General features: G+C 31.5%; 1 protein-coding gene across 1 annotated transcript; it reads left to right on the forward strand.

Annotated features, from left to right (window-relative positions):
* Positions 1–1,686: 1,686 nt before the first annotated feature.
* On the forward strand, positions 1,687–12,859 carry LOC114422906 (transcription factor GTE1-like). Its single transcript, XM_028389465.1, has 8 exons — positions 1,687–1,912; positions 3,599–3,814; positions 6,328–6,405; positions 6,690–6,914; positions 9,181–9,279; positions 9,384–9,442; positions 11,775–11,928; positions 12,067–12,859. Exons 1-8 carry the CDS (start codon positions 1,829–1,831, stop codon positions 12,253–12,255), a joined length of 1,104 nt encoding a protein of 367 aa, XP_028245266.1. The 5' UTR covers positions 1,687–1,828; the 3' UTR covers positions 12,256–12,859.
* Positions 12,860–13,909: the final 1,050 nt, after the last annotated feature.

Raw genomic sequence — 13,909 nt, forward strand, 5'->3', positions numbered from 1 at the left:
CTTTTCTCTTTCTTTCCATTTACGTTTCCTTTTTCTTTTATGTTTCTCTTTTTATATTTTCTCTTGTTTTTATAGTTTATTATTATATAAAAAATAAATTTATAGAAGAATTAAAAATAAATAAATATGCAAAATCACAATAATAAATAACTACATAGTACAATTAATAAAAAAATTAATAAACGTATAAATTTATGAGTTACGAAGCGAATTGAAGAAGTGATGATGCAAAAGAATCAAACTGTTTAGATTAACAAAAATATAATTTTAACCTTTTTAAATTGTTGATATCTATTAATTATAAGGAAATTTTGGTCTTTTACCAAATACTTATTTCACCTTTTACCTTTCTTTCTTTTCAAATTTTATAATTTTTTCTTTTTTTTTCTTTTTACTCTCTCTCTTTCTTCTCAATTCTTTGTCTTTTTTCTCTTTCTTTCTATTTACGTTTTCTTTTTCTTTTTTCTTTTTATATCTTCTCTTTCTTTTTTATTTTTTATTTATTTTTTATAGTTTATTATATTGTGATAAAATAAAGATATATTATTATTATTATTATATAAAAAACAAGTTTATAAAATAATTAAAAATAAATAACTAATAAGTATAATTAATAAAAGAAATTAATAAGCGCATGAATTTATTAGTTGTCAAGCGAATAAAAGAAGTGATAGTGCAGAAGAATCAAAGCTCTTTAAATTAACAAAAATACAATTTTAACCTTTTTAAATTGTTGACATCTATTAGTTATAAGGGTATTTTGGTCTTTTAACAAATGTTTATCTCACCTTTTTCCTTTCTTTGTTTTCAAATTTTATAATTTTCTATTTTTTTTCTTTTTTTTCTCTTTCTTCTCAACTTTTTGTCTTTTTTTCTATTTATGTTTTCTTTTTCTTTTCTTTTATGTTTTTATTTTTATATGTTCTCTTTCTCTTTTTTATTGTTTATTATATTATGATAAAATATAGATAAATTATTATTATTATTATTATTATTATATGAAAAACAAGTTTATAAAAGAATTAAAAATAAATAAATCCACGGAATCACAATAATAAATAACTAAAAAAATATAATTAATAAACACATTAATTTATGAGTTATCAGGTGAATATAACTCTTTAGATTAACCAAAATACAATTTTAATTTTTTTAAATTGTTGACTTTAATTAATTATAAGAATATTTTGGTTCTTTTATCAAGTATTTATTTTACCTTTTTCCTTTCTTTCTTTTCAAATTTTATAATAATTTTTTCTTTTTTTTTTCTCTCTTTCTTCTCAAATTTTTATCTTTTTCTCTTTCTTTCTATTTACGTTTTTCTTTTTATATCTTCTCTCTCTTTTTATAATTTATTATTTAAATTAAAAATTCAATTACTTCTTTGTGATAATAAATTTATTTTGAAATAAATTATCTTTTAAATAAATTTATTATCATAAAAAAATTGGATTTTTATTCAATTAATTTTATATAAATTGTAAAAATATTCTAATATGAAAATATGTTAGCAAACTTCTATTATTATTATAAAAAAGAAATTTTAAAAAATTAAAAATAAATAAATCCGCGAAATCACGATAATAAATACCTACAAAAAGTACAATTAATAAAAAAATTAATAAACGCATGAATTCATGAGTTGTCAGTCGAATAGAAGCAGCCATGACGCATTAGAATCAGATTGAGCCGAAACGAAACCGAAACAAAAGGCAGAGCGGTAGCATTTAAAGGGAGAACCGGTGCCGTGAAGCGTTATCTTATCACTCAAATTTAGCTTCGGCACCGTCTGTGTTTCTCTCATCTCAGCCATTTCACTTTCCCTGTGATGGACGCCGATCCTCCTCAACTTGATGATCATTTGGAACCTTTCAGGGTTTCTGTGAATCAAATTCTCACCACAGTCAACAAGGTCCTCAATTCCTTTTCTTCTTCTTCTTCTTATTCTTCTTCTTCCATCTCTATACCTATTTATCTATCTATCTATCCATGCTTTTCCTTATTTTTCAAACTTGAAGTTGGTTTAGCCGCAGCCACAGTAATTTATTTTGAGTATTTTTTTCCTTCTCCTTAGGACTTTGTGTGTGAATTAATTTAACTGGAAATGGAATCTAATAAACCCGTGTTTGTGCTCTATTAGGTTATTATTGTTATCTACTATGTATCCATGCTTTTCCTGTTTTTCCAAACTTGAAGTTGGTTTAGCAGCAGCCACCGTAATTTTATTTTGAGTTTTTTTTTTCTCTCATTAGGATTTTGTGTGTGAATTATCTCAACCCTAGAAATTTAACTGGAAATGAAATCTAATAAATCTGTGGTTGCTCTCTATTAGGTTATTATTATTGTTGTTGTTGTTGTTGTTGTTGTATTAATTGTAGCTTACGATCAGGGATGGAGCCAAGAATTTAGTTCAAGGGGCAGAAATGAATATCATGTGAACTATATGTAAAGGAAATTTTAACTATCACATGGGTGATTTATTATGTAACAAATTTGACTTAACTAACGTATTATACATAAATTACTTGTTTCATAGAGTGAAATTAATCAATACCGAGCAGTGTTATCAGACTGGATTTTCTGGTTGGACTGCTCGGGTTGTAATATTAGAACAGATAAGTATTCAACCTGGTTGTCGGTGATGACCTAATCAACTCAGCATTTAATGGTCAGGCTTGGTTCGGTTTTGGTCATTGCACCCAAGTTCTTGCATTTCTCGCTGGTCTCCATTTCCCTATACCTGTATATGTCCCTTCACACTGAATATTCATTGTTTCCAAATACCTGTACACTCGATACAAGTCCCTTCATGTCATCTCCCATCAGGTTTTCAAATTCAGATTGTTTTTGCTTCTCTACTGTGGTTTTCAAAATTTTCAAAGTTAAGGTGATTTTCAAATTTTCAAACATAAATTGCTTTCATGGTTAAATTTGGTTTCATGAGATCCTTGGTCTCTAGAGATATGTAAAATAATTAAACCACTATGCTAATACATTTATTCATGCATATATGGAAATATATTATATGTATATACATATCTCAGTACAAAATTTTACCTATACAAAATAATAGCAGTTCATGCAGTTTGACCAATGACCTAGTGATTCACTATGATTGTGTCAACAACTGATCCGAATTTGATAATACTGATTCAGAGTTAAGCCTATACTTGCTGTGTGACAGAACAAAGCAGAGAAATAACTAAGGAGAATAAACCCACAAATGTGCAACCAAAATACGTATTTGGATGTATACTGTTGTGTCATTCTCTCAATGAAGATTAGAGAAAGAAGGGTATATCACAAATGGAAAAAATTTGCACAGAATTAAATGCAACTTACTTTAGCTGAATTTGAATGAACAAAGATATAAAAGATATATGGAATATTTATTTGTGTGAAGGCGCTGGCAAGTCTTTTACCACTCAAAAGCTATAAAAATATTTACGAACATAATAACATGGTGGGTGCCATAATTTTTTTATACAATAAGTTTAAGTGGTAAGTGAAAATTTGCTACGATGCAATTGTGGGCTTATTGTTTGTTTTGTACTATGACATTCCAAGTTGAAAACTAATCTTATAGTGCCTTTTACAGCTTGAGAAGCAAGTGACTGAGGTTGAACAGTTCTATGAATCCACTGATAATGTTCAAGGTAATAACTCTAAAGGTGGCTCACTTGCAAAAGAGAAGGGCAGGGAGAAGCATATTACTGGTACCAAAAAGCCACTGCAAGATGCATCACATACAGAAGCTTCTTCTGCAAAGAGAATGCAAGAGCTTATGCGCCAATTTTCCACAATATTGCGTCAGGCAAGTGCAAATACTTTGCAACATGTTTTTAATAATGTATATGAATGCACTTTCTCTTGAGTCTCCTTATATTTGGATTTTCTTTTCGTTAAGATCAAGAATAGAACTTGAGGTTTCTGTAGTAATGTAGTCAACTGTTAGAAATTGTTTTATGCATTTGAGTTTATGTTCTTCCGAAAGGTAATTTTGAGCTTACCCTTTGAAATGTACTGAACATTTCAATATCTCAAAAGTCAAAACTTGAACTTATGCAGGAACTCATTATCATGTTTTGTCAACCACCTTAATCTTTCTATTACCTCTGAACACTAAGCAACTATGTTTACAATAGAACATTGTGGCATCATTTGATCCATGTATCTGACCCCACCTAGTTGGAAGAGATTTGGTTGTTGAGTAAGTGGCTGTGGCGGTGCACTTGTTTTAGCCTTCTTCCATAGGCAATCACTTCTTATTGTAGACTATAAATTTCAGTTCACCCATACACACTTGTCATGCTGCTTGCTGAATGCTGATATCTCCTGTAAAACATCCATAAGCTTGCCTACACCTAAACTTTTTTTTTGAAAAGGTTGCCTACACCTAAGTATTTTACTGATTACTTGTAATTAGGATTTCCTGTTACACTAAATCTTTTGCCTTTGTTGTGATGTGTGCTAGACACATTTGAGGGCAAACCTTGGTGTACTAGTAATATGTGAACAAGAGTCTTATGCTATCTAAACAATTGAAGATGAGATTTATGGAATTCTGCCAAATTGAAGTAGTCAAATTAAGCAAAGTTAGGCTTAAATTCACAATATACACCAGAGAATCAATGGTGATAGGTATAGAGATTGGGTTTACTTGCACTTGATTGTTTAACTCCTTGTTTCTCTACAATTATGAAATTTCCTTTCAATATCCAATTACGCCTCTTGTCTATTAATGATTAATGCCAATGGTCAAGTTTTATTAACAATCTTTTTCCTAATCAAATTCTCTATTTGGTCATTTATGGAACAAGTTAAAGAAAGCATAAAGAGATGAGGTTTGTTAATCTAATGTCTAAGTGTAAGCGAGAATTGCGAACTAGTCATTAACAATCCTAACTCTGTTTTAGGGTAGCATTAATTAATTGTAAATGGTCATCAATCGATCAACCAATTGAAAGCCATAGTTGTCAATAGCGTGCTATAGTGCTGCTAGTGACCTCATGCTGCTCTCTTATTTGCTGTTGCCTAGTGTTTTGAAGGAGCATAAGTTGCAGCTACAAATCATGGTATTATTCCAGCAAATCCTGGTCCTTGTGCCACTATTCCTCGAAGAGTTAAAATTTCCTATATTCATTTGTTTTATATGACACTTTTGGAGGTATTTTTACAAATTCACCATGTTTTACCTAAAAAGTTTCATGTCTCTTATTTGAGACTAAGCACACCTTCCTGTCTCCATATTTGAGAATGAGATTGGACTGGGGACCAGAGAATATGACAATGGCTGATCTTCTCCCTTTTCAGTCACTGACCCAACTCTCCTTAGATGTTTGGCTAACCCATGACACTGCAAAATTGTTCTTGCCAAAACTTAAGTCATGAATGAGGTGTTATGTTCAAACCTCATTGACGTTATGGTTCACACACACACACACACACACACACACACACAAAAAGAAGAAAAAAGAACTTAGCTCATGCATCAAAGCATAATTGTAGGTCTCTGCATTGTTCACATCCTCTATTCAGAGAAGTCATTCTTTTTTTCAGCATGTGTTTTTTTTCTTCTTCTGTGTTGTGTTAAGAGAGATACATAGCCTCACGTGTTGTGTTATTTTTATTTCTAGAGAAGTCTCATGTTTCGCCGAAGGTGTCTGTTATTTTAAGCTTAAATTTTGGAGAAGACTATTTTGTTTTTTTTTGTTAATGTTCCTTGACTTCTGCTGTTCACATGTGAGTTTAAAGACTCCTGAATACTGATTATGAATTTTGAATGTTCTAATGTAAATTTATTTATCCCATATTTATGCTCCTTAAAATAGAGGTTATGCTTATGATCTTATGGAGGTTTTGGGGCTGGTTGCTAGTTGCTACATTCCATTGTCCAAGATCGATAACTATGCTGAAAGCATATCAAAATTGGCTAGATGCTAATACATAATTGTCATGCTGTTACTTGACATATTTTTAAGTGACCCAAGTTAATTTTACTGTTTCAGTTTATTATCTTTAATTGTAGTTAGTTTCTTTACTCTAGTTTGTTAGCCCCAACTCTTTGTATATAAATGAATAATGTACAGTGTACTTAGTTAACAAATCAAAATTGAGTTTTCAGAGCCTCATCACGTTGATGGCTCCCATTTTTTCTCTTTCCATTGTCTCTTTCTCTGGATTTTCCTATGAATGAAAGTTGAGAAAGAATAGAGACTCGCATGTTGAATGATAGTCAAAATGAATTCTCCCATTTCTGTTGAATATATATTGACCCTACCAAGTTCCTTTAAAATATCAATAATGATACATTTTGAAGTTTTGCAGATAACTCAGCATAAATGGGCTTGGCCATTCATGGATCCTGTAGATGTAGAAGGTCTTGGGCTTCATGACTATTATGAGGTAATGCCTTTTCTTTGTTTTAAAGCTTTTCTCTCTATCTACACTATAGTTATCTTTTATTCATAATTGACATTTTAAATCTTTTGTCCTGCCTATAACCAAATATGCTTCAGTAAGCTTCATTGAAAAAAGGTTTAAATATTGGTTTGGTTTGGGTTCAGCAAGCGGTGACACTGGTTTCATTAATTGACCATCTATCTTTTATAAAATTATAACAGTTATTTGTTTGCTACTTCTCTTTGATTATATCTCTCAAAATAATATGTTTAATTTTCTGCCCCTAGATTATTGATAAGCCTATGGATTTTGGTACAATAAAAAGCAAAATGGAAGCTAAGGATGGCACAGGATATAATAATGTCCGGGAGATCTATGCGGATGTAAGGTTGATATTCAAGAATGCAATGAAATACAACAATGAAAAAAATGATGTCCATGTTATGGCAAAGACCTTGCTGGAAAAATTTGAGGAAAAATGGCTGCAACTTTTACCTAAAGTTGCTGAGGAGGTAAATTGTTTCCTTAATTTTGGAATATGAAGCTTTCTAATATTATCTCTGTTCCTATTTATAAGACCCAATTACCTAATTTACCCGGATTAAGAAAAGTGACTAATTTAGTTGATAACAATAAATTTGTCCAAAATTTATATACTTTTCCAAAAATACCATTTCCATTAATGTTATGTTCTTTTGTCTTTTCTAAATGCATGTCAATATAACCTCTCATTTAATTAGGGGTGTATTTTAGTCTAAAAATAATTAATAATTAATGCAATTGGAACAGACACCACTTCATAGTTGGGTCTCATAAATAGGAACAAAGATAGTAATAATCTTGGGAGAATCACACCACAAAAGCTAGTTGTTGTAGTTGGAGAGGCTAATGCCTTATAAACCCCACACTAGAATCCCACACTTTGAATGCGAGACTCAAGTCCCATACCTTGTAATTGGATCCTAACATCCCGCCATGCTCCATAACCCTAGCACTCACATGAGCTGGTTGTGCATTAGCCCTTTGACTTGTTCTGGACAAACACTGTCATGCCCGCATCACCACCTGTGTTGCTCATTTGCAATTGAGAGATATGGTCAAAAGCTTTAATATCAATTGGTAAGAACCTTGTGTTGTGGAAGAACATCATCAAAAGTTGGAGGCCTTAGCACAGTAGGGCTGCCAAGTGCCTTTTGTTGGATGCCCAAGAGGTTTAGGCTAATAAACAATATGGGTGGAAGACCTACAAGTTATAGGCAAAGTAATTGCATTGCATTTTCTTTTGGGCTGATGGTCTATTCCTTGCGGGACGTGGATTTTAACATCGGGTAGGAGGGCAATGCATGGCAGGCGGATGCCCTTGTTTACATTGATGTGTATTAGGAGAAAATATTTGTAGTCTCATTTCCCTAGTTGTTGGATGAGGTGTTAATGCTACAACTGTGTATGGCCTCATTGCTTAGGCATGTGCGACGTGCAATCATTCCTTTTGCTATCAAATAGGCTAGGGAGGCAGGCAACTGTAAGAGACCAGAGAGGGAGCATTCCCACATTTTAGTGTTGGTTTGGTCTAGGACTAGTTAAGAGATTAGTGCACAGCCAGCCCACATGGGTGCTAGGGCTGTAGAGCTTGGTGGGATGTTAGGATCCAATTGCAAGGTATGGGAATTGAGTCCCACATTGGAAGTATGGGATTCTAATGTGGGGTGTATAAGGCCTTGGTCTCTCCCACTACAATAGCTAACTTTTGTGGTGTGTTCTCCCAATGTTCTAAACATTATGCTCTTTACATAACCTTGACTTGAATCCTAGGAAGGTATGTTCTTCACATGACTTTGCCATGCTTTTCATGTGGTCCTAGGATGTTATTCTCTACATATAAGCTTTTATTGAGACCTAGAAATTAGAAAGTTATGTTCTTCAAATGGTCCTAGGATGTATGCTCTTCACATAACCATTTGTTGAGTCCTAATATAACTTTGTCATGTTCTTCATGTGGTCCTAGGAAGTTCTTAACACAACTGTCACACAATCTTTTTTTTGTAGAGTGATATAACTTCATTGGAAGGACTTTCTGTTGATGAACTTCGCACTTAATATAGATGGTACATTTTAACCATGGTATCTCTGTGATTTGTGACATTTCAATGCCTTGGTAGTTGGTACCTCTTTCCCCTGGAGTGTTTCGAAGCTATAGGCTCCGACATTACTTGACACCTGGTAGGGGGCATTCCCTATAAGGAACCACCTTTCCTTTCTAGACATTCTTCATGCCTATTCTAATCCTCTTAAGAATGAGGTTGTTGACTTTGAATGATCATTGGATGACACTCCCATTGTGTTGTAGGGTGACACTTGTCTGGTAGTATTGGCTCATAAGTGGATAACCTTTTCTATTGTCAATTGAGTTTAACTCCTGGAGATTTTTACTTTCCTTCTCCTTGAAGTTCTTGATCATTCAGAATGGCTCTCTGATTTCTATGGGGTTGGCTGCTTCAGAACCTTAGGTCATTTGAAAAAGTGACTCTCCTTTAGCTAGATGGGGCATTGTGTGGTAGGCCCATGTGCTTTTGTTTTCTTTTGTTTGCATGTTTTTTAGGAGGATCTTTTATCCTCCTATGCCTATTTCACTCTTCTATTTATCTTAATAAAATCCTTCTATAAAAAAAAATGTAATTCTTGTAAACAATTTCAGAGGCTGCACTCTGTACAGCTGTGATTTTTGTTCTCCACTTCTCCTATATAATGCCATTACCTTTCTATATTTGCGTATGGTAGGAAAAGAGACAATTAGAGGAAGAAGCACAGGCACAACTAGACATTCAGCTTGCTCTGGAGACCACTTATGCCAATAAGGCCAAGGATATAAGTACTGAGGTTGGTTATTGTTTGCTGGTAGTGTTTTTCAGGGCAAATCATTTGTTTGATGTCACATAGGAGTACATCAGATATTTTATGTTGTCAACTACCTATTTTTTCAGCTTTGTGAGATTGATATGCATTTGAAGAGTCTCAAAGAAATGGTGATTCAACAGTGCAGGTTTGTATAAAAACCAATCATCATCTTTCCTTGTCATTGAGGTAAAATAGGACTTGAAATTTATTATTGCATCTGTAAAATTTGTGTTGTATCATTATTACCGAGGTTTAATTTTTTTGAAGTCTTGCACTTGTGACAATATGATAGATGTTAAATTCAAAAGGTGATTAAATTCATGAAAAGTTACTGACCCACCATTTATGTTTGTTTGGAATGTGGTGCATATTTTGTTTATTGAAAAGTTTATTCAATAAGAAATGGAAAATGAAAACTTCCATATTTCTAATATTGCTATCGAAGTCTGGCATGTCATTGCCTTAGTATAAAATTCTATGCCATTTAGTTTTTGACCAAATTAAGAAATTTAACTGAGCAATTTGTTTTAACAATTTAAATTATGTCATATGAGTAATTTTGTTGAAGGTTCAACAACAAATGTAGTTAAGAAATTTGATTGCCTATGTAGCTTTAGATTTTGTTTTAATGTGCATGATTTAGTGCATGTTTGGTTGAGATTAATTTTGACGAAATAATTGCTTATATTTTAGAAGTTCTTTAACAAAACTAGCATAAATAAGAGATTCTTTCTTGAAAATAAGCTGAACCAAAAATGCACTTAGGTTGGAAATAGTTAAACATATTGTGCAATAATGAGGCATCATCCATTTTGTAGTTAGTTTGAAGAAATAGTACATCAAAGGGGTTTATTTACATAATTACTAAAATGAAAGCTGTTGAGATTTGAGATTAAAGATAAAGGAAGTTAAAAAATGTCTTTTACATTTTGTCAAAAGTTGAAAAAATAAAATAGAAGTAGATGATTGTATGATTTAGGTAATTTGACTGATGGTTGTGATTCTTTCCTTTTTTGTCACTTCCCATTCTTTTCACTTTCAATCTAAGTATCTAACCACTAGATTCTTGTAGTAGTTGCAGTAAAACCATGTCATCTATTTTTAGAAAATTGTTTTAAAAACCCACCAGCTCCTTGATATGAAAATTAGCCTAAGTTACTTGCTTGCTATCTTCCGATTACAATAATGCTCTCCCTCGATGGTTTAAAGATTATTATTCAGTTTTCAATTTTCCATGGAAGACATAAAAATCCCTTAGATGAAGCATGATCTAAGTGCATGTTTTGGAATAGCTTCATTTTTACGATTTTTTTTTTATTCTAAAGCTTTTTCTGTAAGATTTCTCTTTATGGGGTAACATCTCAGGAATATTTTGATTATAAGTTACACAAATGAGCTATTCCAAATATATGAAGAGGTAGTATGTGTTTATTGGGGTTAAGTATTGAAGTCTTGTTCCTATTCAATGAGGAGAAATAAATAGGAAACTCTGTTGCAAATGGCCCCTTTATGTTGGTATTACCAGAAGATTTACACATAAAATTTTTACTTGTTATAATTTCGGAGATAAAAATTAAGGGATTAATTGACCCCCTTAAGAAATTCAATCTTTTTGGTGCAAAACTGATACAGTCTAACATAAAATGAAAGTAACATGTACAATCTGACATTGCTACTACAATAAACTGTTACAGTAATGTGAAGAGTAATTGCAGAACCATGGTGGGAGCAGTAATATGTACTGTACAACTATCTATATGTTTAATTATAATTGAACTCATACCCTGTATATTAGTTGGCTAGTGCATTATGTCCTCCCAACCCTGGGGTCTCTTTTTTAGGGTAGGGAGTTTGTAAGTGTTAGAAACTAGGGGTGTGTTTGGTTTGCATTTTCATTTTCTGTTTTCATTTCCTGTTTTCATTTTCTGAAAACTGTTTTCATTTTCAAAAGATTAGAATTCTGAAAACATGTTTGGTTTGATTTTTTGTTTTCTGCTTTCAAGAAATAAAAACACTGAAAATGTGTTTTCAAAAGGAAATGTATTTTTAGATTTACTTAAAATTACATTCATTGCCACCGTGTTTTCATTTTACCCAAAATGAGGTTCCTGGTTTCAACTGAAAACATTGAAAACGAGATTTTATTGTTTTCAGTTTATGGTTCGTTTGAGAAAATATTTTCATTGAAAATGTCTTCAAAAATCCAACCAAACGCATTTTCATCACCATTTTCTATTTCCAGTAAAAATGAAAACAGAAAACAGTCAAACCAAACACCCCCTAGAATTTTACTGTTATGCAAAGTCACAAGGAAATGTGTAAATGACAATATTTGGTCCAAAATATTATACTTCAGTTTGGAGCTCTAAAGGCGTGACTTTGTTTTGTGATGTTATTCTGTTGTTTTTGGTCATCATTCTATGATAATGTTGATTATGCATATTTTGCACTGCTTACTGTTGCTGACAACACTGTAGGAAACTGTCTACTCAAGAGAAGAAAATGCTCATGTCAGCTCTTGGTAAATTGTCTTTGGAAAACCTCTATAGGGCGTTGGATATAATTGCCGAGACTAACCCAATGTTCCAACCTTCTTCTACTGAAGATGTGGTCCTTGACTTAGATGCTCAGGTCATTTACTCTTAATCATTGTCTAGTTGATAATGTTTTAATGTCTTCTGTTGTCAAATTTTGTCTATCCTATTCTACTTAAGTAATTCTTTTGTTTAGTATTTTTCTAGTTACACATGTTTTTATCATTATATACAGAGTGACTACACTCTATGGAGGTTAAAGGCTTTTGTAAAAGATTCACTAGAAGAGCAAGTAAAGGTCAATGCAGGCGCAGGTATTAATCCTAATGATAACCCTGATGACAAGAAAAACAAGAAGAGGCGAGATTCTGGTGATTCTTCGGGCAAGACAAACCCAAAAAGGAAGAAACTATCTACATTGTGATTCATTAGTTGCAACATAAGAGACATTAGTTTAGTGTGATTGAGTTAAAGTTGCTGAAGACAATGAGTTGGACAATAATGCAATTGGAACAATCTGGAAATCCTTCTATAGATATTCACTGCTATGTTGATGATGCCAATAAAATTCCTTAATTTACAACATTGTTTGGCCTCAAGTGTGCTTTGTAGGAACTAGGAAGCGAAACCTTTGCAATTCCATGAACATAATGGAAATCGTTTACCCGTTGGGTCTAGTTAGTGTTATCTTGTTCTGAGGATATTCTCTAATTCTCAAGATTTGAGACATCTATGCCTGCAAATGGTTAGTTACTATATGCGTAGAAAGAAAATCCACGTCGTGGCCATTAAATGTGCAGAAGCATAGGAAAAACTGAAAAAGCTTGCACAAGCACAAGTACCTTAATGGAGCAGCTTAGATCACTAAATTGTAGGGACCTCAATATCATTTTTTATTTGTTGGCAACATATTTGTATTTGTTAAGAGTTGTGATGAGATATAAACTCGACTTGTACATGTGATTCTGGATGCTTTTTATTTTTGTTATCCGTATGAATGGAAGATAATGTGTGGAGGTTTATAATAATTTATATACTCTTACTCAATTAAGTGACTTAAACTCCCTTAATGATGATAGATTTTGTTGAACATATACTAGTTTAATATATAATGTTCAATATTTTATTCATTTTATCACCTAATACTTTTTTGAAATTTTTTTCCCTTTCTATTTATTCATATGACTTTTCCAGTATCAAATATAATTATTTTTTAATTTCGTATATTATTTTAAATTCATAAACATAAAGATAATGTATTTTAAATCAAAAAAATATTTTTATAATTTTTTTATCTTTTCAATTTTATTTTGTATTTATTAAAACATAATACTGTATTTATTATTAAATATTATTAACAATGAAGACACATTAGAACTGTTCATCTAAAATATCATTACAGTATATTAAAACTGACTACTTGTAACTGGGAAATCCATTGTCGAACTCCAAGAAAAATCTATAGTTGTCTCTAAATTATTATCCAATTATTTATAGAATGATTTCAAATATTTAAAGTCTCGTAAACATTAAGGTTTTAGTAGGTGGTTAAGATAGGATAAGATAAATAAGAGAGATGGATTAGAAAACTTTTTTAGTGGAACAGTATTACATCGTTTTCTTATAAAAAAAATTAAGTTTTTATAAAAATACATAATCCTACGATAAAAACATAAAATTATTTAACTTTTTACAAATTACAATTGTTATAACACGTTTGGTACGTCGATAGGATATGATAGTATTATTATATTGCTTATTTCATCTCACTGCTGTAGTGTAATTCTTATCATGAGGAAGAATTGGGTTAGCATTAACATGTATAACTTTTGACATAGTTATTGTAAAAATCAACAAATATACTATACATAGTTGGTAATTGGATAACAATATCAAATTACTTTACACTAACCATGTGTAACTTTTGATATAGTTATTGTAAAAATCAACAAATATATTATACATAGTTGGTAATTGGATAACAATATCAAATTACTTTACATTAACCATGCATGTAATATTTTCTGATAAATTTAATGTTACTAAAAAGTTAAATTTTTTTTTCTTATTCTTAATGA

This window comes from Glycine soja, chromosome 8, assembly GCF_004193775.1.
Source record: "Glycine soja cultivar W05 chromosome 8, ASM419377v2, whole genome shotgun sequence".
Classification (NCBI taxonomy): Eukaryota; Viridiplantae; Streptophyta; class Magnoliopsida; order Fabales; family Fabaceae; genus Glycine; species Glycine soja.

Excerpts from the sequence above, each read along its gene's own strand:
- LOC114422906 (XM_028389465.1), top strand. The coding sequence starts at position 1,829 with ATGGACGCCGATCCTCCTCAACTTGATGATCATTTGGAACCTTTCAGG. Across the intron at positions 1,913-3,598 it reads TTCTCACCACAGTCAACAAG|CTTGAGAAGCAAGTGACTGA; the intron begins GTCCTCAATTCC and ends TGCCTTTTACAG. Across the intron at positions 3,815-6,327 it reads TTTCCACAATATTGCGTCAG|ATAACTCAGCATAAATGGGC; the intron begins GCAAGTGCAAAT and ends GAAGTTTTGCAG.